At 39.5% G+C, this 26,489-nt stretch overlaps 3 protein-coding genes across 7 annotated transcripts in view; all 3 read right to left on the bottom strand.

Annotated features, from left to right (window-relative positions):
• Positions 1–1,389, bottom strand: part of nsun5 (NOP2/Sun RNA methyltransferase 5) — a 4,471-nt gene extending 3,082 nt beyond the window's left edge. Inside the window, exon 1 of the mRNA XM_020618355.1 lies at positions 165–1,389. Within this exon, the coding sequence (XP_020474011.1) occupies positions 165–1,089 (925 nt within the window). The 5' untranslated portion in view covers positions 1,090–1,389. The remainder of the gene's footprint in view (positions 1–164) is intronic.
• A 1,253-nt stretch (positions 1,390–2,642) lies between these two features.
• mybl2a (v-myb avian myeloblastosis viral oncogene homolog-like 2a) lies at positions 2,643–9,929 on the bottom strand. 5 transcript variants are annotated; one of them, XM_020618307.1, is made up of 13 exons: positions 9,605–9,929; positions 9,313–9,372; positions 7,985–8,087; positions 7,666–7,737; positions 7,348–7,440; positions 7,024–7,244; positions 6,778–6,898; positions 6,637–6,690; positions 6,223–6,467; positions 5,245–5,947; positions 4,384–4,626; positions 3,807–4,007; positions 2,643–3,596 (listed from the first exon to the last, which is right to left on the bottom strand). In XM_020618307.1, exons 1-13 carry the CDS (start codon positions 9,613–9,615, stop codon positions 3,006–3,008), a joined length of 2,718 nt encoding a protein of 905 aa, XP_020473963.1. In that variant the 5' UTR covers positions 9,616–9,929; the 3' UTR covers positions 2,643–3,005. The 5 variants fall into 5 exon arrangements, with proteins under 5 accessions (XP_020473963.1, XP_020473992.1, XP_020473983.1 ...); XM_020618336.1 differs by having other exon boundaries at positions 9,313–9,404; positions 9,605–9,925; XM_020618327.1 differs by lacking the exon at positions 9,313–9,372 and having other exon boundaries at positions 9,605–9,925.
• Positions 9,930–12,653: 2,724 nt separating this feature from the next.
• Positions 12,654–26,108, bottom strand: sgk2a (serum/glucocorticoid regulated kinase 2a). Its single transcript, XM_020619222.1, has 13 exons — positions 25,879–26,108; positions 23,928–23,995; positions 22,819–22,880; positions 22,365–22,422; positions 19,818–19,901; positions 17,556–17,687; positions 16,825–16,937; positions 16,699–16,735; positions 16,513–16,599; positions 16,133–16,228; positions 15,214–15,369; positions 14,773–14,862; positions 12,654–13,444 (listed from the first exon to the last, which is right to left on the bottom strand). Exons 2-13 carry the CDS (start codon positions 23,940–23,942, stop codon positions 13,289–13,291), a joined length of 1,086 nt encoding a protein of 361 aa, XP_020474878.1. The 5' UTR covers positions 23,943–23,995; positions 25,879–26,108; the 3' UTR covers positions 12,654–13,288.
• Between the last annotated feature and the right edge of the window lie 381 nt (positions 26,109–26,489).

The following is a 26,489-nucleotide window of genomic DNA, read 5'->3' as shown; positions in this document are numbered from 1 at the left end:
CCAGACACTGGTGGAGCAGTGAGGAAGCAGGGCCAGTAAGCATCAAAACTACCTTATAAAGATGTATGGATCTTGTGACCATAGATTTCCTGGGGTGTCTGTACCTGTAAAGCCAGGACACATCTGGATAGCACTATAATCATGTACACACAGAGATACTGTACCTGAACCACTGCAGGAGGGATCCAGCAGGATATACTCAACATCTTTATACTGCAGGCTGTCAGGGTCTACCTTCAGGAAGTCCTGGTTGGCCAGCTGCTGGCAGGTGACCCCAGCTCGGAGCAGGAGGGTCGACATGGTGGCCAGGCGCTTAGCATCCAAATCAAAAGCAAACAACCTGCCCTTGTTCTTCATGATGGCTGCCAGGTGGCTGGTTTTGTTACCGGGGGCGGCACAGGCATCAATGACATGGCTGCCAGGTGGGGGGTTGAGGAGATAGGCAGGGAGGCAGCTGGCTTTGTCCTGCAGAATAATGTGGCCAGCCTTGTACAGGAAGTGGTCATGGAAGTCTGCTCTAGGAGAGAAGACCAGCAGCTCCGGGAGGTGCTGGTCCCTCACAAAGTCTTTCTGCTTTAATGGTAAGTCATCCGGTCCGGAAGCCTGTCCCAGGTAGGAGAAGCCATCCCTCTTCAGGTAGTCCACAGCATCCTCCACGGTGGTCTTCAGGGTGTTCACACGCACATACCTGGGCAACCGGTCCCCGGTGAGCTGCTGGACGCTGGCCGGGAGCAGGTCTTCATGCCTGCTGACCTTCTGCTTTACCTTCATGCGGGCCAGCTCCGCCTGCAGCCTGGAGCGATGCTTCATCATCATGGTCTTCCAGGAGCCGCCGCATTTGAGCCCCCGGCCCATCACCAGGTCGTACACCAGCACTTTGGCCAGGGGCATCTTCATCTTGGTCTGTTTGAGCAACTTAGTGGACTCAATAATCTTCTGCAGGACAGAGGAAAACCTGTGGGTCTCACAGACCAGGGCGAACAGCTGCTTGATATTCGGGAATTTACTGTCGTAAACCAGAGTTTTCAAAGCGCCCTGCTTCTTCTCGGCTTTCTCTAGGATCTCTGCGGCGTTCACGTACAGAGCCATGTTAAAACTAGCTTTTAGTTAAGAAACCAGACCGCCTCGCTACTTTTGCCGCTAGTGTTGCTATTTTACTTTTGACATCTGGTCTGACCCCTTCCTCGGCCTGCTCAGACTTCCTTTTCTCTCGTCGGCAGCGAACTGAGAACAAGCAGCGCGTTTATTTTCTCATTCAACCTATATAAAATCAGCCCCTTCTCTGTTTTTCTATCATACACATGGCAGGCGAAGTGTCCTGACTCCGGAAGTACAAATTGTCGCACTGCTTCCGTCTGACGTAGGAGGACGGCCCAGCCAATCACTGATGACAACTACAAGCTAATATCATTAGACCGTGATTGTCTTACATCCATGCATTAGGCCAGTTCACTGTCCTTGAGTTATAATTCTCCATAAAACCCTCCCTGCGACAAACCTTGTTTTATTTAAATGACAAATTACAGCTATGCTAATCATTTCCTAAACATTAATAAGGTATCTGGATGCACATTTCAGTGCAATACTTAAAACAATTCAAATCAAATGTTGGTTTCCAACAACCATCTTTGTATTTTTTAATTGCTATATTTTAGTCAGGGATGCTTGGGATAAACTACTTTAGAATTAGCTACCCTTCCACATTTTACACTGTTCTCAACTGATTACAGTATTGGTTTTATTCTAACCCAGAAAGTGCTGCTACAAAACACAGAATGGACACCTACATGTGAAAACTGAGCCACAAATACAGGAAGCTGTAAAGGAAAAACAGCTATATTTACATTCTCTAGCTATTCACGTGGAGACATAGGAGGTCACACCAGTGTTTATTAGAACAATATGAACTATTATCACTGCAATAACATTAGTTAGCTGTTATTCAATGTAAACTTCAGGGTTTTTTTTAAACCTTGCCAGTCTAATATCAAACTAAGATGAAAATGCTCATCAACCTCCCATCAGAAATGACTATATACCTAAGAGCAAAAACAACTGATAAAATCATCCAGGCAACCACTGGTGCATCTCTAATGCATCATTGACCAAAAGATGAAATATAAACAAATTCTAAAAGGCTAATAATAAAAATGGCTTTTACAAAATGCTGAAAAGGCGTCTCACTCAATTTGCTGACAGGTGACCTGACAGTGTATCTGCACCTGGTGTACACCATGCAAAAAAAACCCAAATAACTTGTGTTGAGTGAACAGGGGAAAATGGCTTCAGACCATTTTGAATATTAAAACACTTCCAAGTTTTCACTTTAGATATTGGCAAGCTTTGTTCTCACTTTCTGCATCCTGAGAAAGGTCTGATGTACAGTATTTTAAGTGAAGCATCTTTAAAATTATTTCAATAGCATAAAAACAGTGTGTACTGGTTTAATACGAGTCAAAATCAGGACATTTCAAATCCTTCACAGAAGGACTTGGACCACAGATGCTTCATTTTCTCCTTTGTCACAAGACAGCAAGAGCAGTCTTCAGGCAAACAAATTTTAGTTTGAGATGAATTATCTACAAGAAAAATGTGTTCATTCTTCTGGTCTCCATTTTCTAAAGGCATTGTAATCTGGTATGACATTTTTAGAATTCTTTATTGTGTTTCTTGGAAATGCATCCAGTTACTTTGTTTGAAGACCAAAGAGAAGCTGCCTTTCCCTCTGAACACTTCCATCAGTCACAAAATGTATGATGTGAGCTTTGATGGTAGGACACCGGCTGCCACTTTGCAAGATCCATTAATTCTGTTTTGATACTGTTGTGTGCCATTGCAATGTTAAAATGGTGCTATCATGTCTGAAGAAATTTTATCGAATGGGATGGTGTCACTTGAGTGAGTAAGCACAATTTATAGTAAGTTAAGGGTGTTGAGTTTGTTTAATACATTGTGACAATTATGGAGATTCTTTGGATATAGGCCAGAATCATCAGACCCAACCATCAGTGTTTAGCAACACCACTGGGCTTTTTAACAGTCTTTGTTTTTAAAGAGTTTTTGTATAGAAGTAGTCTCTCTGTGGTGTGAGGTGGCAGGCGGCTCCTCTTGGCTCTTACAACACATGCTGCCATCGGACAGAGGCGGTCGAAGCCCCCTGAGGTGGCTGGTACTGCCAGCAGTTTCCTGGCAATGTTCTGGAGCTCAGGAAACCGATCAGCAAATTTCCAGTACAACACACTGGAGCCACTCTCCCACAATGGTTCTGACAGGTATGCGTCAAGCTCTGACATCTTCATGGCCTTTGCAGGAGGCTGAAGGATGCTGGTGCTCGATTTGCGCTTGAGGACGTTTCCATCGACTCCGTCACAGTTGATTTCATCTGAGCTGGCACCAGATGCCTCCACTAGTGTGTTGGCTTGGCTCTCCATTTCGTTTTTAAACTCCTTGCTTGTCTGGTTTTTATTTGCTTCCACACAGGGAGATGCTGAGGCCTCCATGGTTCCTAATGCGGCTTCCACAATGATATGAGCCTGCTGTTTTGATGGAGGCGTTAGGAAACCTGCCTGGTTCTCCAGTTTGGCATCAGAAAAGGGCTGTAAGAAATGTTACAGTCATCGTCAGAGTTATGACAAATTAACACTACCATTCAATTCAATGGGAAAGTACATCCAAGCTTTTGACTGCTAATTTTTCTTTGATGTATTCAATATAAACACAGAGTTTTACAGAAATTAATATTAAATTAATAACATCAAAAATGGCAAAGCATGAAAAAAAGCCAGGCTTCTATCCTAATTCAGTACCTTCAGTTTGAACCTGGGGTCGAGCACAACAGCTAGTATCAAGTCCTTCTGGTGGATCATAGACTGGAAATGTGTGTGCAGGCCTGCGCGCAGGGCCTTGTTGAAATGTGTGTAGTTTGTGACACGATTCTCCAAGGTCTTATCAAGACCAACAAGGGAAGGTATAATGAAAGAGATGGTCACACCATTTCCTTGGAGGCCCTGGTTAGAAGTGGCAAAAGGAAATGTTCTCACATAACCATCAACAAACAACACTCCAGCTATAAATACTGTATTTCTATACGTGTACACAAAATTTCCAAGGAGTTCACAAAGAATCAAGGATCAATGTACAACTGACTATGACAAATTAACTGTTGAAACATTACTGCATTCACCATAATGCATATGTGTTCTTTAGAAAAGTGGCAAAGCTGAGAAAACCGAGAAAATTTAAGAGTAGGTGTCCAAAAATGTCAAAAACATATCAGGAAAAAAAATATCTACTATGATTGCATTGAAGAATTTTAAAGGTAATCTCTGTTCTATAAAACACTATAATCCACTACATAAAGCTCTTGTGACCTTTCTCTTTTACCTGCAAGGCTTCTTCAAAGGGCTCAAGGAGACCCAGGATGTCAACCACTTGCTCCCTCTTGACCATGATCAGAGGTGGGTCGCTGGCTGTGTCATTAGCCTCTATGCGAGCCTGGGCCAGGACAGTCATGACGGCACTCCAGGCAGTCTCCTGCACCATACGGCGTAACGAGAGCATCATGGAGTTCCAGCGACAGCTGCTGGAGGACGGGCACAGAGACACGTTGCACTCCTTTAACAAAACCTAAACAAAATAATTACAAGAGATGGTCATGCTGAATTAACAGTGGTGACAGCAGAGCTTCACCAACACTGAGACTCTGACATATTGGGGTAAATAATACAACAAACTAAAATAAAAACCAAAAAAGCATTTGAATCTGCAGTTCTACCTCAAAAAGAAAACAATTTGTATTACAATAGCACTACTAACATTGAATAGTTTAAATAGTTTAAAAACAGCACAATGTCAAAGTCTGAGCTGTGATTTCACAACGATGAACAGCTTACAAACCTTTAAATAAACAATACAGCTGATGTCTAGGAATATGTCATGTCTGAATAAATAAAGAATGAAGTATTAGTCAAGTACATGTGTCTACACAAGGAAAAAACAAGCACATCTATCTGATGTCATACACAACTTTGGCTGGAGACTTTTCATGAAACATTCTGACCAACACTTGTTTTAGGACACTGCATTGGAATAATAAAACTTCATTTTAAAAAGACAACCTGGTGATGTTGTCTCATTTTGGTTCTAACCTCTATCAAATCTGTAACAGAAAAACAAGACTTGCCAACCTGTGCCTTTTCAAAAATACACTTGAGAATAACATTTTAATCTGTCTGCTTCTCCTACCTCGCTCCAGTAGGTGCTGCTCCTGAAGAAAGCCACCACGTTGTGCACCTGTGAGAGCAGGTTTTCCACTACCCTGGAATTCTTCAGGGCCTCCTTGATCACCAGCTGCAGTGTTCTGGCCACACAGGTGGTCCTGGTCCCAATGTTTAGTGCTGAAAACGGGGACTCGGTTTCTGACATCTGGTCAGACAAAAATGCCACTATCTCATCTCCATCTGGTTCTCCCCGGCTGGAAGGGCACATGATCTTGTACTCGCAGAAAACACTGTTCTCAGCCAGGGCTTCTTTGGCCTGGTTGGCGAGAACATAGCCGATGCTGCAAGGAAAGATGCCATAGCTCAGCAGCACACCTTCAAGCTCCTTAGCAACAGCACAGCTGAGGTTCTTGTAACTGAGGTGACGGAAAGCCACAACAGGCCGGCGGATCTGCCAGGAATCACTGATAAAGTGGAGCTGCACAACGACAATGGGCTCTTCCAGTGACTGGGACTGATTGCCTGCCCAGAGGTCAAAGGTGACGTGAATGGCACGCTCACCATCTTTGGTTTTGGAAAGGCTGGCTTTAAGGTCACGGATGAGTTGAGGCTTGATGGTTCTCTCCACATCGCCATAAAGCTGCAGGCCCATGGCACGCTGGGATAGCTTGTGGTATTCAGGGCTAATGGTACTCATGAATGACCTGAAGCCGGCGCCTTCAACAAAACTGCAGAAAACAAAGGGAAATTACATTGGCACTGTACCTTTCAAATTATGTGCATGTGTTATCCAGACTGGTGACTGGAGGTTGTAGATAAACAGAAAACATAGGAGGAGACTATGCATTGAATATGAGTTAAGTAAATACACAGAAGTAGTTGCTTGACAGACCGGCAACACCAATTATAACATTGTCCAGGAAGGGCAGACTCATGACAGCATTTCTTTGACTTGAGGATTTATAAACTTGGGTGTTTTGGCAACTTTAGACAACAAGCCCACCTGAGTGGCAGCATGTCTTCAGCAATCATCCTCAGTGCTGCTTCGGCAAACTTTTTCTGGTCCACCAGTGTGACTGCTGATGGTGCAGCTGAGCTGGAACTGGGACTAGAACTCAATCTGGGGGGCAAAGAGGGACTGAGAGAGGGTAACCGTCTCCTTGGTGCCAAAGAATGTGGAGGTGGAACAACCACATTCTGCTTGGCATTATGATGCTCCATCTGTTTCTTCTCTTTCTCTGGCTGAATCTGCAGCAAAGCAAAGAGCAGAAGAGTGAAACCAAGTGTGCCAGCTGAAAACATCTTGGGAGAAAATTAAACATCAAGCAACTTTTCATTGACAGTCATCCAAAACCGCCTCATAAATAAAGGTTTACAAGTTTAAAAAGAAAATGAAATTCATCTATAACATGCTTACCACCTCAGGCAGCACCGGTTCAGTGTCTAAAACGACATCACACTTGAAGTCCACCTGTAACACAACATACAATGCCAATCCACTAAAGTGCCGTGCTGAAATATATATATAAATAATAACATGTTATTTGTATTTCTGTACCTCTTCATCTACAAACTGTTGAATATCAAGGGAAATACTGTCAGCTTCACTTTTAAACAGGCCCAGCTCAGCTTTACGTTTGATGGTGCAGTTCCAGTGATTCTTCACAGAGTTGTCTGTCCTGCAAGAGAAAAATTTAAGTCAAAGTCCCTGCGTCATCCATGGTTAAAAGAGAGTCAAGAGTCAAAACCAACCAATGTATCTGACTGCCTGTCTCACCAAATGAAACACAGCTAACTGGCCCACCTTCCAGGGAGAAGCCTGGCGATCTCAGCCCACCGGTTTCCCAGAATGGAGTGGGCTTTGTAAATGATGATGTCTTCTTCATCAGTCCAGGAGCTCTTTTTCACCAGTGGGTCAAGGTGGTTGTGCCAGCGGTCACGGCACTGTTTCCCCAGCCGCCCCTTTAAGTGCCTGGCAATCAAAGTCCACTGTTTTGTGCCGTATTTGTTCACCAGCTCTATTATCTGTCCAGATCATATGTAAAGACAGGAGTACACAGTGAGACAAACAATAAGTAAAACTGTTTTAAGCTAGGTCTGTATTACATTTCTGGTGTAATTTTTCCACCTTTTCATCTTCCTCTTTGGACCAGTAACCTTTGACTAAACCCGGATCCAGGTGCTTTTTCCAACGATGCCTACAATGGAATTCTGTCCGCCCCTGTCACATCAATAGGAAATGCCTTATTCTTTTTAAAATGCTAGGACAGATTTTTGCATTATTCAACATTAAAACAGTTCCAATAGATTTTAAACTTAACAACATGACAGACACCCAATTCTAAGCCCTGTGGCTGTCCTCTGTTTTATTAACCTTTAAATGATCACATAGCTGATTCATTCATTCTCTCTTTCTCAAATGATTTTACTTCAGGCGAGTACTTACAGGTAAAAAACTGGCGATGGTTTTCCAATCTTTTTTCCCAAAGTTGTTGATCAGGATTCTGAGATTTTCATCCTGCACATATTAATTAATTAAGAAAACCACAGTATTTTGCTGGCATGCAGCATTACACTTTAGTAACTGACACAAATGTAATAAACAGCTTGAAATTATAGTGAGTAGCTCCCCATAACAACATCAGATGAGTGTCTAAAATGTAAACATCAGGGTGACGTGATTAAAAAAATTGTGCGAGTGTCTAAAATGTAAACATCAGGGTGCCGTGATTAAAAAATTGTGCTGCAAGTCTTCTTGTCATCACCTCTTCCTGAGTCCATTTGATTGTACAATTGGTGCCATTCTTCTTCTCTGCTGTGTCCGAGTCACTGTCAGTGCACAGATTTCTTTCCCCCTCTTCTTCCATGCTGCAAACACATGTAACCAATAATTAAAACAAATATGTATCACTGAATTTCAGCATATAACTCTGAGAAGACACATTATGGAATTCATAATATGGAGTAACATGAATGTATGTTATGTTTGATATTGAATTTAGAACAATGTTAATTTTTTAAAGTATAATTTTAATTATTTCATGTCAAATAAATGATATTAATTAAAACAAATACAACCTAAAATAAATGCATTAAACAGCTGCAAACATGTAACTCTCTTTGAATTAAGTGTGTTAAATGCTATATTCAAAGTAATCCCAAGATTAAAACAGTATTAGAATGTCATAGCTGATACTGCGTTTCACGTCACTGCTGGGTAGTTGTGCATGTTAAAAGTAGCTCTCTATAGTGCACTTCTGCCACATTTTAAATAATCTGCAAGTTAGTATCAAAGTCTATGGTAGAAACAACAACAACCCAGATAATACTAAGCAGCTATCAGGGATATGTCAGACCTGCCATTACGGTCTGTAATGCAAACACTGTACCCTCAAGATGTTGCCCTGTTCCAGTGTTGAAAGCCACATATATTGCAAACAGCTAGGAACAAAGTCTACGATGGTTTAAAGTTAATGCTTTGCCTCACCTGATGAAAAACATCTATGAACCATGAAACAGCTTACTAGGTAACTAGCAAGATTAGCTACCAGCTCATGTCTAAAACTGTCTTTGTCACAAAACATATATTTTTCTACAAATACAAAGCCTAACGTTATTCCACTTCTCGTCGCGCTGCCTATTCAACAAGCACGCACGTTGTGCTCCACAAAAAAACTAAGTTAGCTTAGTAGCTAACAGTAGCTGCTGTACACCAATTATTTGTAATAGTTACATAAATATGAAACGTTAAGCTATATATCAAATCAAAATTCCATGCAGCTCTCAAGACAAAATTATTGAGATTCCCCTGACCAAATAAACAACAGACTGCATAACTTACATTCCAACTTAGCTGTAACTTGGCTAACAGCAGCTCCTATGAACACACATTTGAGGGAAACGTTGATTGTTGGTTCAGAAAGTAGAGCGCCTCTAGCGGCGATGAGCGCAAATACAACTAACCTGTCCGTCTTTCAACGTTATCGATAGAAATAAAATAAAATAAAGATCTCGTGTGTTGGGTTCGATGTTTGTGATTGCAACAAAAAAACGTTAGCCGACCTGACAGCAGGAAGAATACAGAAATGCCTACCTAAACTTCAGATTGCGTAACTGCGTCTGGAATACAGCCGGGTCCAGCTTTTCCAGCTCCCTAACATGGCACAACAGGACAACGGCTTTTAACTGAGATGAGGGAGAGGAAGCTAAATTTCACTCACACTCTCTCACGTACAACAAAGCAACATAACTCCTTGTCGTGCGTTCATAATTATAATTACAGTTAAATTATGATAGATGTTACATATCTTAATTCGGATCATCGCACAAACGCACGTTTTCCTCAATTAAGATAATGTAGCATCCACAAGCGTTCCCACACTTACCCGCGTGACATCCCTCCTCTTCTGTCTGCCTCAGAGGTGCAGACTGAGGCGGCTAACCGGATTAGTATAACGTTAGGTAAAACAAAAGGTCGGTTAAGGAATATATCAAAGACCGAGAAACATGCGTTTAATGAAATGTGTGCTAGTTCTTCAAATTAGGAAGCAATTAAGGGACTTGTGGCGTTGTACCAGTAGAAATTTTCCCGGGATTGGAAATGAGGTCTGTTCAAGAACACAATGATTGCACAGTAACACACAGTCCCCGGAAACGAGCAGCGTGATTGACGGTTACCCAAGTAGATTCAGTGGTTTGCCTTCTGACATTAACAGTAATAAATATGTTTTTAAAAGTGACCAGTGTCAGTTTACTTTGTATTTACTGCTGTGTAAAGACATAGCTATTTTAATTTAACTACGTTAACCCCTTCATGACTTTACAGGTGGATCGCTTATTTCTGCTAGGCTAACGTTAGCTGTATGTTAGCACTGCTAAGCACTATATTCTGAGTTTAAATAAAGGCCTCAGCGTTTCTATATAAAATAACTGTCCATTCAGATAGCAAAATGTGTTTAAATGGAATAATACAGTTTTAGATTTAAAGTGGTAGCAGCTAGAAAAGTGGGATTTTAAGATTACAGAATATCATAAAAGCTGTTGAATAATACCAGAAAATACATTGATCCATTGCATAAGTGTGTAAAAAATAACGGGCTATCTTGTTTTATGATAACAGTGTAATAATAGGCCATTTTCATCCGTGGTAACAAAAATAATTTTCACAAAATAATGTCAAGTTAGATTTTGATTAATCCATGTAAGCATCCTTTTATTTTTACACTGTAAGTCCCCTTATTTACCATGCATTAGTAGAAGGCTATATAAACTTTTAAGTACTCAAATTTTTTCATAACTCACAATAATGTAAATAAGCCCGTGTTTCTGTTTGCATGCACTGTCTATTTGTTGTTGCTTTGTGTCTCTTTGTAGTTGTTTTTTGCCTTTTTGGAGCCATTTAATTGACTTTCCAATAAGAATATTAAAAGTCACTTCTATTAGAGGCTCTGGTCCAGGGGTGCCCTAAACCATTGGGACCTTGGGCCTGTTCCCAAAAGGCCTGTTCAGTAATCTATCCATGACTAAAAACTGTTTCTAACAATGTGGTTAATATCTTTCAGTGTGGCTCTCCAGAGAAAAGAAAAGAAAATATTTTGAATAGTTATTATCGACACAGCATTTGCACCATAATGTCAAATTAAAGCTACTTTCTTCATATAAAATAAGTCAAATTAATTTCCTACATAATAGTAATGACAACGTGGGATGCCATATCTGTAACACAGTTTTGCATGTGTGGATAATATTCCCTCGACTTCAGTTTGTTCATTTGCATTAAATTTGATCACAGCCTTTTCATGTGCTGTGTTTCTCATTTTGAACACTATGTGGGGCAGTTCTACAGTTGTTCAGCTGTTAATGTCTCATCTCTTCATCTGTCTACTTCCTACCGGTAAAATGTTCATTGTTAGGATTAATAATTGACATTTTGATCACTTTGGAAAATTTAAAATGATGGTTGTCTGCTGAATAAGGTGACTACTGCATGTTATGGCTTGTTTGGATAGTGAGATTGTGCAAAGATAAAACAAAGTGATAAAACTGGTGACATACAGTGATGAAAAAGAGACAAAACAGTCATAACAAAATGTAGGTTCAAATCAACCATATCAGCTTTTAACAACTTTTTTCAACATTGTTTTATATGAAACATTTTTCCAATATGTATTCATTACTGATCATTACTTTAATTTTAATCAAGTAATCCAATGTCTGAAGACTTATTTGAAAGAGAAAAAAATGAGGAAGTGGTTTTCAAATGGCAGAAGCACACACATGTAATTTTTGTAAAATTATGTAAAGATGTTCCATTACAAGTAAACATTTGGCATTGAAAATCTTACTTATGTGTAAGTACTATCAGCAAAATGTACTTAAAGTAAAAGTACTCAATATGATATTTATCACTAATGCAATTGTTTGAGCAGCATTTCTGTTGTAATTGGTTGAGGTGGAACAGCTTAACATGTTGCTGGGCTATTTAATCTGCAAAAACACATCTGGTTATAACCGAGTCCTAAAAACTGTATCTCACAGTGTAATAAGAATATTTAAGGTTACGGCACTAGAATTGGGAAAAACTTGTCTCTATTCTTTTTCCATGGAAAATGTATCCTGTTTTAAAAGCTAATCATGCTTTATGTGAAAAATCATCTGCAAACTGTGGGAAACAATTTGCACTTATAACTAATAAAGTTGTCTGAACTCTGAAATCTGTCAAACAAATATAGTGGAGGATGAAGTATAAAATAATATAAATGTGGAAATATTCAAATACCATGTACCACTGTATTTAAATACAGCACTTGAGTAAATATAACACTAGCTTTTACTGAGGTGTGCTTCCTTAAATCCGGTCTTGTGTTTTCAGTAACACACGTCACAGGTGCAGTGATTTTTCATCACATGCAACATTTATAAGCTAGTCACTGATTGGTTAAAGACTAAAAAGATTGTTTCTATTATGACACGTTTTATGTTTAATGGTTCATTCAGAAGAACATGTCAATGTTTTGAATGTTGATTCATTAACAAGTTTCCTGTGTACACAGTTTTACTTCTGTTGGCACAACTACTGGCAGAGTGACTTGACTGTAACGTCAGCCTCTCGGGGAAAAACAGCTTCACAAGGTTAGTTTTGAAAGGCAATTGGTAAACAAGGAGGGTCAGAGCAGCATTTGTCAGCGCATGAGTGTTCCTTCATTAATCATTTAGGCCATTTGAAGAAAGAATTTAAAGCTGTCTTCCAATGAAATAAATAGCTGTTTCCCTGTTAGTGTACTTGGCTTCTCAGAAAATCATCTGATACACCATTCTGTGAAATTACAACTGTAAAAAAATCTTTAAGAAGCCAAAACATAACAGGCTATCTTTAAGAATGGGAACACATTGAAGCTTCTTTAATAACAGATGTAAAAATAAGACTAAGTGCATATGAGATAAAAATAAAATGACGTCAGATACACACCCATCACTGCCAACATCAAACACCAACCATCACTAACTTAATTTCTGAAACAGAGAGGCACTTTGTGGTTTATATAATCACATTACAGTACATAATCCTATTGCAAAGCTACTATTGTATATTTACAGATGTTCAATACAGTATTTTTTGTTTTAGCCTGTTACATACCATAAAATAAAGCTAATCAATATTGCTGTCTGCCATCTACAGACTAAAATAATCTCCAGACAAACATATATGAGGACCTTCCTCAGTTACAATAGACAAAACAATGGTCCACATAACAAATAACCATAAATTTGCACTCTGCAGTGAAGTTGGCTGACATTCATAAAATTGTGCTAGTGTTTATGTAAAAAATATGTTCATTCAGTTTTCTATAAAAACAGGATCAGTGAGAAAGTCTGGATGTACGCAAGGAGATCATTTTCTTTTTAAAAAGTCAAACCACAGTAATGTCTGTGTATAAAACAATTTAAAACATCATTTGTGTAAATTCAGCCCCACATGCTGGTGAAACCTCTGCAGTGGCCGAGCATGACATCTAAACTCAGAAGAGGTACAATCACTCCATTCAAATCTGACTGTCGGGACCTTCGTCTCACAGGAAGCTGTCCTCGCTGGCGACAAAGGAGAACCCATTGAAGGCGTTACTTGAGCTGGCGCTGGCAGCGAGCTCCGGGGTCCGACTCACCGAGGTAGGAACCATTTCTCTGGTGAACTCTGGATCAATATGCTGAGTGTCAGCTGGGCCTTTCTGAAAGATGAAACAATTATTTAAGTGTATATGTGTGACTATGTATTATGTATAATGCATGTCCTGACATGACAGTAACAGATGAGGTGGAGGTGAAGGTTTCCTTTGGGAGATTTTCTATGTTCAACAAGAGAAAACCTAAGGGGAGCACCATCACATTTTAATGCCACAGCGAAAACAGTAGCCTGAATTTACACATCAGTACTGTTTTTATAGTTCTTGTAGGTGAATATGCTGTGCACATTGACAAAGGTATACTGTAATAATTATACTTGTCTATAGTGCTGGACAAACCTTAATTTTTTTTTCTAGTTTAATGCAAGTTAGTTTCACAGAAATGCTTCATGAACCTGATTATTTTTTGCTGTGTGAAGGGAGAAGGGGTCTATGCAGTTTTTTTTAGTTTGAAACAAGTACTAATTTACCCAGAATTTATATTAAATTAGTCCTACTTCAGGTAATGAAGAACTTTACAATTATGTGCAAATGAGTGAATTTAGACATCTCACTATACTGACTATTAGTTTGATTTAAAATGGTTTGTCTTTGTGAAAGCAACATTAAAACTATGTTTGAGGAACTGGAAACAAATTCACTAGACACTAGATCAGAATTAAATATTTTCTGTTTCTACTGTACTATAAATAATAGTCACTAAGCACAGAGGCAAGTACTTTCCAAACTCAATACATTTATGTTACAAAAAAACATTTTGATGCACAATAACTGATGTTTCTTATGTTTAAAGAAGAAGAAAATACACACAGTGATGACCAATAGCCACTGTGGTTGAACAGACAAAAAAAGAGTCCAGCGACAAACCCTCAAACAACACTATTGACAAAAAAAGAAAAACAAACCAGATTATGTCAGACTTGAACTTCAAACTGTAACTTTGCCTACAGGTATATTGGGCCTTTATGACAGACATGATCAGCGGTGAGGGACGATTTGAAATAAAGTAATAAAACCAACCAATAGTGAAAGAAGTCAAAGGAAGCTGCTTGCATTAAACAACATGAATCCTCATAAAAAGGCTGAACCGGTGAACTCTTGTCACCTCTCTATCTGGGAGAAAGGATTAAAGAAAATATGTAAAGTGCCTGAGACATAAAGAAGAACACAATAGGGGTTGATTTTGGCTGATCCCACTGGAAAACATGTTGTGAGTGAAAACACCTCGAGGTCGGTTTAATGACCGTGGAGGTGAAATTTGAGCAGATGTCTAGACAGACACACTTGGCTGACAGAAGACTGAGTGCAGGAGCAGATTTCATACAGTATGTAAAGACCTCAGCAGTTACATTGCACAGCCAGCCTGAACTCACCACGTTAGGGTTGTAAGGGGGAGCGATTCTCTTATGGTAAAGATCATCCCAGTTGATTGGAGAGAAAAAGGCGTGGTTCTTTATTTCTAGCTATAAATAAAAGAAAGAAAAGTTAAATATGTATAGTTTACTGATATTAATGTTAAGAATTCAGACATTTTTTGAAAGCAAACCACTGAACAAGTATCATTTCAAACTTTCTCACAGTGAGTGGATGCAGAGCAGCTCAACAAAAGGTCAAACCCCTCCAACAGTGTTTTATATGTTTAGGGGCTATTTTCTCATATTGGAAATAAACCTGGTCTACAATTGAAGTAAAATTAAATCCAATTGTCCTTTGGAAAATATCCTTTTTCTAAGACTAGGCTTATTCCATGTCTGGGAGATGATATGTTTTAATGTGCACTGATGGTTAAATATTTTTTAACATAGCACACTCACAAAGTCAGCGATAGCCCCAAGGCGTCTGTGCGGGTCTTTTTGCAGAAGGCCCACCAACAGAGCGCAGACGGCATTAGACTTCCCTGGAGGCAGTGGCAGTGGCTTGTGGAGGATCCCGTCATACATTTCAGCAACATCACAGCTGTAGAAAGGAGGCTGGAGCAAAGGAATGGGCATGGACATCGTTAGAATGCAATGCAGCATATCCTGCATGAAAAACAGACCTAGTGTTTGATAGGTATGTTCACCTGTAAAGAAACTTCTCTTGGGCATCTGATCCTATGGTATCACTCACCAAATAGTACATTTGGACTTGTTACAGTACATGCATGTAAGTCAAACCTTGTCTAATAATCCTCTGATCATTCCTCTAGCACCACCATCAAGCCAACTGTCTTACTTATAAACAAAAATACTTAAATTGATCTACTTTTAGCCTTCCATGATGCCTTGACACTAGAGGAGGAAAAAAAGATTGATACCACTGTAAATATGAAATTACTGCTAGCAGCAGTCTAACTTAGTGTAAACACTGGAAACACAATAGTTGTGTGTACACCCTGGCTCTTGTATCAGTTAAACAACAACAAAATGTGGTACTTAGAGAGCTTTAGAAATGCTGGTAGGTGGATTTACAGAGTCAGGCTACTGTAGCCGTTTCCTGCTTTTTCCAGACTTTGTGCATACAGTAGCTAAATCAGACAGATGCTTCCTGTAGCCTCGTATTTAGCACACAGACCTGAGAGAGGTATATATCTTCTCATCTAACCATCGACAAGAAAGCAAATAAGCTTATTTGCCAAAAGGTCAAACTATTCTTTTAAAGGTCAACCACAAGAAGCACTATGTCTGTATATTTCCAAATGTCACTGGCTCATGTCGCATAACTGATAAATGAGCCACAGGCAAACACACTTACCAGGCTGTAGATCATTTCATAGAGCACCGTGCCCAGACACCACCAGTCCACTGTCCTGTCATATGGCTCCTTACGAAGAATCTCTGGAGCCAAGTACTGCAGACGAAGAGCCGGATATAAAAGAGAAGAAAAGGTAAGAGTGACACAATTGAGGAGGAAAGCTGACTTTTATGACTTGACTTCAGGTCAGTAGGTTTGAGTTGACTGGTAAAAGTTTGGGGAAAAAAAAAAAAAGTGGCACTACTGCCACAGTAGAGTCAATTCCACTCATTAACTGAGGGAAAAAAGTGATCAGTCTACTTTAAGCATAATGCTATATGACAGATTTACGGTTTTATTTTCTGATTATCCCTTCAGTTATATTTATATTTTTAACTCACTTCTGGAGTCCCACAGAAAGTCGAGGTCGTTCCCTCCGGCTCTATGCCCTCTTTGCACAACCCAAAATCTGTGAGCACCACATGCCCCTGCACACACAGAACGTAAGTAGTCATCCTTCACACAACAGTCATTTTGTAATAACACTGAAGGAGATAGCATTGAAGCAAATGTGTTGAGTGACTTACCTGAGAGTCTAGAAGAATATTCTCTGGTTTCAGATCTCTACAGTGAACAAGAATGAGCAGATTATCATTCATTTGTGAATGTATCTAATATTTTATGAGTGTGTATGTGTGAGACTGTCATCTGACCTGTAAACGGTGTTGAGAGAGTGAAGGTAGCCGATGGCGCTCGCTAACTCAGCGGCGTAGAACCTCGCTCTGGGCTCAGAGAAACACCTCTCTCTCTGCAGGTGAAAGAACAACTACAGACAGAGAAAAAGATGGATGGATAGATAGAGCATGAAGAGGATGGAGGGAGGAATAAAAATGACAAGTTGATAAGGGGCAGAAATGAAAAATAGAGACAGAGGGAGAGACAGTACACTTACTTACACACATATCAGGCAAAACTAAATATTAAGAAAAAAATCTTTCAACCCTGGTCTGTGATAAAACACTTAACCATCAGCATAGCGGCTCAAAAGCATGTCCGCTGGCTTCATGCCAACAGCCTGTCTGATTTTATTTGTGTGGATAAAGTAGTACTTATTAAGACACTTACTGCTGCTCCCAGCTGAACAAGGAAGCAAAATAAACACAGTCTTAAAAACTTACATAAGTCTGAAGGAATACATACATATTTACAAGAGTTTACATGGGGATGTGTTTTAGAAGATAATGAGATGATAATTCAGAAAATACACCTATTTGTTTTCTTGTGGAGAGTTCTCTAAGAAGATCAATACCACCCTGTGTTAAATATAAGCCAGCAACCAGTTAGTGTAGCTTAGCATAAAGACTGGAAGCAGGAGGAAGCAGCCAAAGTCCAGTGAAGTCTTCTGAAAATAATGTCTGTTCTATGTTCTATTTAAGACACGCACCTCTCCCCCATTTACATAGTCAAGGACAAAGTAGAGTTTCTCTGGGGTCTGAAAGGAGTAGTGCAGCCGAACCAGAAACGGGTGTTTCAGACTCTTCAGCAGCACATTTCTCTCTGCCATGATGTTCTTTTGCTGAAGAGAGAAAAAACAAAATGGTGGCTATAAAAAAGAATCACCCCCTTTCAAAACACTCACTTCAAAACATTTCACAGCCTGAAATGAAAACACAACAAAACATTACTCAATGCAGCTTACAACATATGAGTGAAAGATAAAAATATCAACAGTTCTGAAAAATAATAATAAACTTCTCTACCAACTTTGTACACCTAGACTGAGAAATGTTTGCCTAATCTTCCTTAGAAAACTGTTCAAGCTCATTCAAATTGGATGGTGACCTCTGACATGCTGCAGGTTTCAGGTCATTCCACAGATTCTCAATAGGGGTCACGTCTGGGCTCTGACTAGGCCATGTCACCTTTTTGTCCTTCAGTCACTGTATGCTCAATTTGGCTGTGTGCTTTGGGTTGCTGTCATGTTGAAAGCAGAACTGTGTTTCCATCTTTAGCTATGTAGCAGAGGGCAGCAGGTTTTCCTCAACAATTTGATGGCACTTCGCCCCATCTATTTTCCCTTCTATCCTGAGAACTGCCGCAGTCCCTGCTGAAGAGAAACACCCACACAGCAGGATGCTACCACCTCCATGCTTTACTGTAGGTACTGTATGGTGTTCTTTGGCTGGTGACTTGTATTGTCTTTTTGCCAGATGTACTGTTTGGCGCTGAAGCCAGAGAGTTTAGTTTTGGTCTCATCTGACCATAGCAACTTTTTACATTTGGCTTCCAAATCTTCCAGTTGCTCTTTGGCAAAGCTCAGATGACATTTAATGTGTCCTTTCTGGAGGAGTGTTTATTTGTATTACCACTACATACTTTACCATTGCTCTTATGGTGCTTTAGCTCTGAACAATGCAGCAGATATTCTCATCTGTTAAATCTTTGTATACTCTGAGTTTGAGTGTCTGCAGTTTGGATTATCATTTTCAGTGTAAACAAGCACATTTCCTCTTTAACAGTGTTTCCTTTAATATCTCAAACTATAAGTTTAAAATAATGTAATGACATTTGTCACGTTCAAAACTGAGAAGGTTTCACACGGCTTTAAAGTTGTCCTTCAACAGTCTTTAGCAATAAGAGTTTTTAGTTTGGTTAAAACATTGCAGCACTGGGAGGGCAGAGAGAGACTTGGCAGGATGCCCCATAATTCCTGGGCCAGTGTGTGTATAGTTGGCGAGGTTAGTCAGAGAGTGTGTTATGTTTGTGCAGTTGCACCTGTTATTGTGTGTGTGTGTGTGTGTGTGTGTGTGTGGAATAAAACGAGAAAAGACAAGCTCTGGTCTCCGGATCCTTCTTACCAGCAAACGCTACCTGCCTAACTGGAACACAAGTCTTAAGGAAATACCAAATGTTTTAAAGTTCTTTGGAAAGAATTTGGAAGTGAAGTAAATCACAATTCTCTCAGCCAGTGAACACAGAAATGTGCAGTGCAACTCTATGAAAAACAACATGAGTATGACAAAACTAAAGGAGGTGAGAGACTGACAGCTACATCAGCAGTGATTCCATCAGTACATGACTGTATTAACCATTTTCTGAGATTTACAATTTAAATATAATTATTTATCTGAAGCATCAGAAAGTTTGAGACTAAAAGAGATGAATGAAAGAGACCAGCAATCTATGGTCTAAAAACACACATAACACCTCAACTTGAGCAGAAGCTAGTACTCCAAATGACGACAAGTCTCATCAGATATTCCTACTGTGTTGTCAGACAAACACTGACGTGGCCCGGTTGATTTTCTGGGAGTCGTAAAATCTGTCCTTTGTACAGAACAAGCTGTAGATTAGATAAGATTCAGATTGTGTTGCTGGGTCAAAACACTGTTTAACAATAACACTCAAAGATACAGACGCACACACACGTTCCTCCTGGCTCAAGCTGAGATATTTTCCACCATCATCAACATTAGCCGAGCATGACAGAGTACTGTGTCATTCGAAATATGCTGGTTATAATGTTTATAAAAAGGTTTAGTAGTTGGTGATCTTGTATCAGTTTAAAGCTTAAATTGTGGTTTGGTTTGTGTTAGAGTGGAGGTTGGGTTTATAACAAACTGCTGAAGAAAAATATAAATTCAGAAAGGAACAGCTGTGATTATAAATGTCACAAAAAAAGAATAGTTGCAAAGCAGAGCCTCACCTCTTTCTTCTTCAGGATAACTTTCTTTTGCAGCACTTTGACAGCGTAGAATTTATTGTCTGCTTTGAGCTTGGCGAGCAGGACCTGCATAAAGGTTTATAGTGCTTTGGTTAATAAAGTCTGCACCATCATCACAACACACTGCTATCAGGAAACTGCATTGAACCTCTTCTGAGAAAGTGCACACAACACAAAAAAGGGATTGTTGGAAACAGATGATACTGAGAAATCTGAGAAAAGTGTTGATAGAATAAAAAAAGGTTGGGCATCGCCCCGCATTGCCCCCAGAAACCCAGGCTTTACATTATATTAACTAAATAAAAGCCTGCCGGCAAAGGAAAGAAATCACATTATGTGGATGCCTTGAGGCCATTTTATTTTTTAGTATTTTGCTGTTCCATTAAGTGGCTGATGCTCAGGTAACATTAAAAGGCCTCAGTGCTGTGCAAAGTTAATGATTCATGAAGCAGGCCGGATATTTTGATCAGGCAGTAGTCAGCAGTTACTTTCTCTGACCTTGTCTGCAAAGTCAGCAGCAGCTCACTATCGCTCGCTCTCTTATTCTCTCTCTTCTGTCTTACAAGGTCAGTATAATAAAGCTGTTCCTGTTAAAGGCATCCACACAGTCATTCTTAATCTGTATGACCTACCATTAATGTCTCCTAAAGGGTTATTTATTTATCTACAGTACGTGATAAGTACAAACACAAGGTGCTTAGGCTAATAATATGAGAATAATTATTGTGTATTGATCTATATTGAGCACACCCATTACACATAGTGAAAGAGGAGCATTTAAAGCTCTTTTGGCAGCAATAACCACAACCAAGTGCCTCTAGTAGCTGTAGATTAGACCTGCACAATGTTCAGGAGGAATTTTGGACCATTCTTCTTTACAAAACTGCATCAGCTCAGCCATATTCGTAGGATATCTGGTGTGACTGGCTCACTCCACAGCATCTCTACTGGCTTAAGATCTGGACTCTGGCTGGATCACTCCAAAAGGTGGGTTTTCTTAGTCTGAAGCCATGCTGTAGTAGATTTCCTTCTGTGTTTAAGGTCACTGACCTGCTGCATCAGCCAACTTCCACTGAGCTTCAGCTGGCAACAGCCATCCCTACATGATCCTAATAAACGTAACATTTCATTTTCCCCTCAAAGAAGGCAAACGTTCAGGGTGCCCCTTAACCAAGTGGTTACGGCACTGGGCACCATATAATTCCTGGGGGCTTCGCAACATCAGCAGCTCGACCCTGACAGCTCTGTCATAGATCTCTTCCTCCCCTGTTTCCTATCTGCCTCGCTGTAAAACAACTGGCTTAATAAAAGGTACAAAAGCCTGACAAATTAACTTTAAAAAAAGATGGCAAATCTTTATGGCATGCATAGGTACAAACAATTCAACCTTAGTTTCATCAGCCCACAAAACATTTTCCCAGAAGTGTTGCGGAGTATCACAGTGTTAACTTAAGGAGTGCAGTGATATTTTGTTTTTTGTAGACAAGCAGTTTCCTGCAACAGACACCCTGCACTGTGATTTGTGTCTAATAGACTCATGGAAAGTGGCAGCTGTACTAAATCATCTCCATTTATAGTTTGCCTAACTGTGGACTGACTGATGAAGATCAGAACTCTGAGATGACTTTTAAACCATTTCTAGCTTTATGCAAATTATTTCTTATTGTAAGTCTTCTGGGAGCTTCTTTTGTGGGGCGTAATTCACAACAACGGGTGCTTCTTGTGAAAAGCAAACTCAAAATGTTGGAGTGCTTTTTATAAGTCAAAGCAGCTCTAACACACCCATACATACTTGTTTCATTGAGTGGACTCTAGAGGTGAATCCCAATTCCCCTAATTGCATCCACATTTCCCTCACTTGTGTCTTTTCCTTGCGTCTTACTCTCGTTCACGTAAATTGCAAGAAAAAGATGCAAAAACAAACTGCAAGGAGAGAGGAACTGAAGAAACACATTTTAACTGACATGAGACGTCTTCTTCTCCAACGCTTTATGTGAAGCCTCCGGTCACAAACTGATTTCAAATAAAGGGGCATGTCCATCTATAACAGACTTCAGCAAGGATGCACTCCTGTATCCTCGGTTATATCTCCTACGGGCAGCCTCCTCAAGCCTAGGTTTTTGCTCCTCGGAGCACAAATAAGAGCTCTGGGTCATCCTTCATCACGGTTGACCAGAACAACTTCCGGGTTGAGTGAGGACAGAGGAATGATAAAATAAGGGAATTGGGATTCACCTGTGGTTGACTAACTTCTGACTTATCTTTTGTTGATGTGGTTAGCCTAGGGGTTTACACACTTTCCCCAGCTTAGTCTGAGAATGTTTTAACAATGGAATCAATATGGACAAACAACACAATGACTTTGGCATTAGTTGAAATAGATTGTGTTGTTCACAATTGTTACTTAGATGAAGATCTGACCATACTTTAAGACAAATTTATACAAAAATGTAAGTCATTCCAAAAGGATCACAGTCATTTTTTGTTGCCAACATCAATAAATAGGTACAGTAACTGATTTTGTGTTACCTTGCCAAAGGTCCCTTTGCCAATGACAGCCAGGAAGTCAAAGTCAGTGGGCCTGGCACTGAAACAAGACAGAGAGTAATGCACTGAAGCACTGTATTTTTAATAGCTTACAAGTAGTGGAAATGTCACCAGCAAAAAATAAATAAATGAAAAGTTAGTTGTTTAAATTCATCCTTTTCTAGAAGTGGCCTTTCCCCTCAGTAATCTGTATTTTTATACAGTAAATAGAGAATAATGTTTATATCATTAAAGAGGCTGTTTGTGGGATTTTTTCCAAACTGAGTCACTTTTTTCCCCTCTGGAAATGTCTCATCCAGGCCAACAAAAACACCCTTTCAGCAAAGGCAGTTCTAGTTTTTTTTGCTGGATTCGTAGCTGTACAATTTTAAAAAATGTCCTCGGTGTTTGACAGTGAAGATAGTTAATGCTGATCAATAAGAGCAGAACTACTGACTGTGGGTTTCCTGAAGGTCCCAGGTTGACGACATCAACAGGAGAGGAGGACGGTAACCGCAACTGAAAAAGGGAATAAACATATGTTGTTTAAAAAACAAGTATAACTACATTTGTCTTCATTTGTCTAAATAAAGCTACATAAACCATGAATAAGTGGTATTTCATTTTCATTCACTTGCACCTTTCAACAGTGGCGTCATTTAAGTGAGTCACTGTTTACAATAAGTCTAAAAATGTTATTTCTATGTGTACACTAGGGCTGTCACAATAGCAGATCTTGACTACAAATCTACAGAATATCTGAAAAAAAGCAAAAAATGATATAAAATTCATCTTTAACTTTATTGTGTATACTGACTCTTTTTTGCCAAATGAACTACACTTAAAATTTGAGTTTAGGTAGGTGGAGAGAGCGTTTGTAACCCTTTTTCTAAACATCAGTTTTCTTCAACTGTCTGGTCTTTCCAGGTTCCTAATTTTGCAAAAAGCACAATTTTTTGTGTATGAATATCTCTTTTACTCCTGTGGATTAAAAGCATAACTTAAAACAAAATGCTGTATTTTCAAATTTTCATTGTCGGATACAGCTGAGACAAAACAGAAGGAAAGAAACGATTCTCCCCTGAAAAGTTTTTCAATTTGAAAATATTAGATTAACACATCGTATCATTTTGGGGACTTAATAAAATGCAAATATAGTAACAAGGCAACATAAAGCAAAGAATAGTAGGCCTGAAGATAATGGCATGAAGGTCTGAGTCACACTGCATGATTATTGTGTAACTACAGAACTTCAGATGAAAACATCTCACTATTTGATAGATCCATTACATTCCAGGAAATGACTTTAAGTTCCCTAAGCTACAACACAAACAACTAAAAATACACCAGATCACCCACATGTATTGCCAATAACATTTGAGTCACATGAAGATATTTGTTAAAGAAACAATCTTTAAAAAAAAACTTGGAATATAAACTGGGCTGTTGGCATGTTTACTGTCACAGCGTTGAACAGGCACTGGCTCAAAATTAAATAAAGCAAATGCGTCACGTAAACATAAAACAGAAAATATCAGACAAGTACAAAGATAAAAATACACTCACGTCACAATGTGCCATGGCTTTTATCCATTCCACTGTCACTGGAGACTCAGCATCAGTTTTTGACAAACCTGTAAGAGGAGAGGAGAAGTAATGACTGTATGCAGGACTTTGGAGAACAGCCGGGGATTCAACGCATCAAACGTTGTCTCTTCAACCTCCTCTGTTCTTCATTTTTGAGTGATGATGCTGTTTAAGGTTAGGGTGAGAGACAGTCGTTATGTGTTTAGGTTACGGTTAGTCTCCAGGAAATGAATGCGAGTCAGTGTAATGTCCCCTGAAATTATGAAAATGTGTGTGCTCTTGCACTTGCTGCAGAATGAGGACATTTTGGCGAGTCCTCACTTTAAGGATTAAGACTTGGTCTTCAGGTTCAGGTAAGATGTTAGGTTTAGGTTAGGGTTAGGTGAAGAGTAGGGCAGGGTAAGGGGCTAGAGAATGGATTATATCAATGACTGTCCTCGTAAAGATAGAAACATGAGTTTACGTGATTTTTCTAATCATCTGCTGACCTCAGTGTGAACACCAGACGACCTAGAGGAGCTGGTTGTTCTGGTTTGTAGAAAACAAGCTGCATCAGAAACATAATGAAGGACATTGTGTGTTGCAATGTCCACCTAAATAACTCACACTGTGAGGACCAAAACCTGTTTACATACTCATGTTATGGGGACTCAACCTTCCTCATAAATCACACAGTGGTTATGGTTAAGGTTAGGATTAGGAAATTAATGGAAGTCACTTAAACACCTCTTAAGTGACAAAAACAAGGATGTGTGTGTGTGCACGCATGTGTCAGTGAACATGTTTGGATGATAAATATTGCTGTGTCACTCTCATATCTGACAAAACACACAGGATGACCAAGGTCTCACTCACATACTATTTTATAAAGCTGTGAAACAAAGACATCTAGGAACCACACAGACCTACATTAAATCATCCAGCTGCCCCAACAAACATATCCTGCAGTAACAAAGCTGCTGTTAATTTAAGCACCCATACCTTTTTCTTTGCAGTTCGGATAAAACACTTATTGCAAGTCATAAACAAGACTGCTCTTCTGGAACAGGGTGAAGTCAAGGTGAATTAATCTGAGCTCTCACTGCAAAGGATTATAAATTTAAAAAAAACCATAGCGGACTTGCCAACAGGTTAAAACGATTACCCACTTGACAGTTATCATAAGATAATCATCTTTTCCTATCAGTGATCTTCACCAGGCATGTTAAAATGCTTATTTGCAACAATCCCACTCAGGAAAAACCTCCTAAGGCAAACAGCTGCTCCCCATCCAAAAGTTTATTCCTCAGCAAGCAGCAGCCTCTGAATCACTAATTGCAAACTGCAAAAATCTGCCACAATGCATCGTTTTCTTTTGCACATTTGAAACAGACAGAAATGCCAAACTCTAAAACCTCTTTCAAGAAAACTGCATGCATAGTACAGTCCAGACATCCAGATACCAGCAATCAAACAGAAACTCACTATCTAGTTACTTCAGAACCTTCTTAATATTGTGTTTTCATTAAAGCTGACAAAATGACACACTATTTGTTTGTAATCTGAATGAGTAAAATAATATTTCTCAGATTCAAAATAAAAACCACAACCAAAGTCCTACAAAGACCTACCGCAGCCTGAAATATGTATGAGCTAGTAGTGATACCACAGGGAGATCAACAACCTAAGGTCATTATAAACTCTTACCTTAACATTTGCCTGCATTACAGTCAGAGATTACAATATACTAAATATTAGTTAAGATTGCACCACAGCAGCACAATACTAGCAAATTGCTTGACTGGCCCTTTTTAAAAACACTACAATACTGCATAGATCTACAAAAGGTCATGTCTTATCTCCAACAATAGAAAGTAGTCTGTAATTTAGGAATAAACAGGCGCTAGCAGATCAACCAGGTGATCGGTGTGAAAAGTTACAGTTTGCTCACCTGTGTGCACAGGATGAGAAGTTTAGCAAGCATGCAGTCTGTAGGAGACTCAACCCACAGAGGTATCAGAGCTGCAGGAGGCTCAGGGCTGAAGCTGCTCCTAGGACGGGTCTTAATTTTGTTAGATGTTGAAGGAAGGTCAACTTGAAGAGTGTGAATCATTAATGAAAAGAGAGATTAGAAGTGAGGCGGAGCAAGCCTTCAGACTTTCAGTGACTGTGTATAGTGTGTCTGAATAGGTGGGGGCTGGCTGTCCAGACTTCAAAACTATTGCACTTCCAGACCCTGTGCCTGTTTTTCCAAATAAGACAAGTAGCTGGCAAGGGAGGTTGCATTACAACACCATAAACAGATGTTAAATAAAGATGTATTAAAAAAAAACAGATAGGTAGATATGCCTTTTCTTGTTATTTTCAAGAGTTAGATAAGAAGATTGATAAAATTTTTGTGTGTTAAAGCTGAAGCCAGGGTGTGACAAACTGTTTTAAAATATAATATACACACAAGTTGCTCTCACCATCTTTTTAAATGAGTGGCTTCATAGATTTACTTAGATAATTGTAATCTTTACTCTTACTGCAGTAATTTTACCGAAAGACCTTCTCCAGAAT

Source organism: Monopterus albus, unplaced genomic scaffold, assembly GCF_001952655.1.
Source record: "Monopterus albus unplaced genomic scaffold, M_albus_1.0 scaffold6.1, whole genome shotgun sequence".
Taxonomy (NCBI): Eukaryota; Metazoa; Chordata; class Actinopteri; order Synbranchiformes; family Synbranchidae; genus Monopterus; species Monopterus albus.
The sequence above is the reverse complement of the archived record's forward strand: the minus strand, read 5'-3'. Positions and strand labels throughout refer to the sequence as shown.

Coding starts and splice junctions, on each gene's coding strand:
- sgk2a (XM_020619222.1), bottom strand. Junction 14,863..15,213: donor TTGGGGCTATCGCTGACTTT/GTGAGTGTGCTA, acceptor TTTTATTTATAG/CTAGAAATAAAGAACCACGC. Junction 13,445..14,772: donor CCCCTTACAACCCTAACGTG/GTGAGTTCAGGC, acceptor TTCATCTTTCAG/AAAGGCCCAGCTGACACTCA.
- mybl2a (XM_020618307.1), bottom strand. Junction 7,245..7,347: donor CCAAAGAGGAAGATGAAAAG/GTGGAAAAATTA, acceptor TGATCTGGACAG/ATAATAGAGCTGGTGAACAA. Junction 4,008..4,383: donor CCTTTGAAGAAGCCTTGCAG/GTAAAAGAGAAA, acceptor ACTTCTAACCAG/GGCCTCCAAGGAAATGGTGT.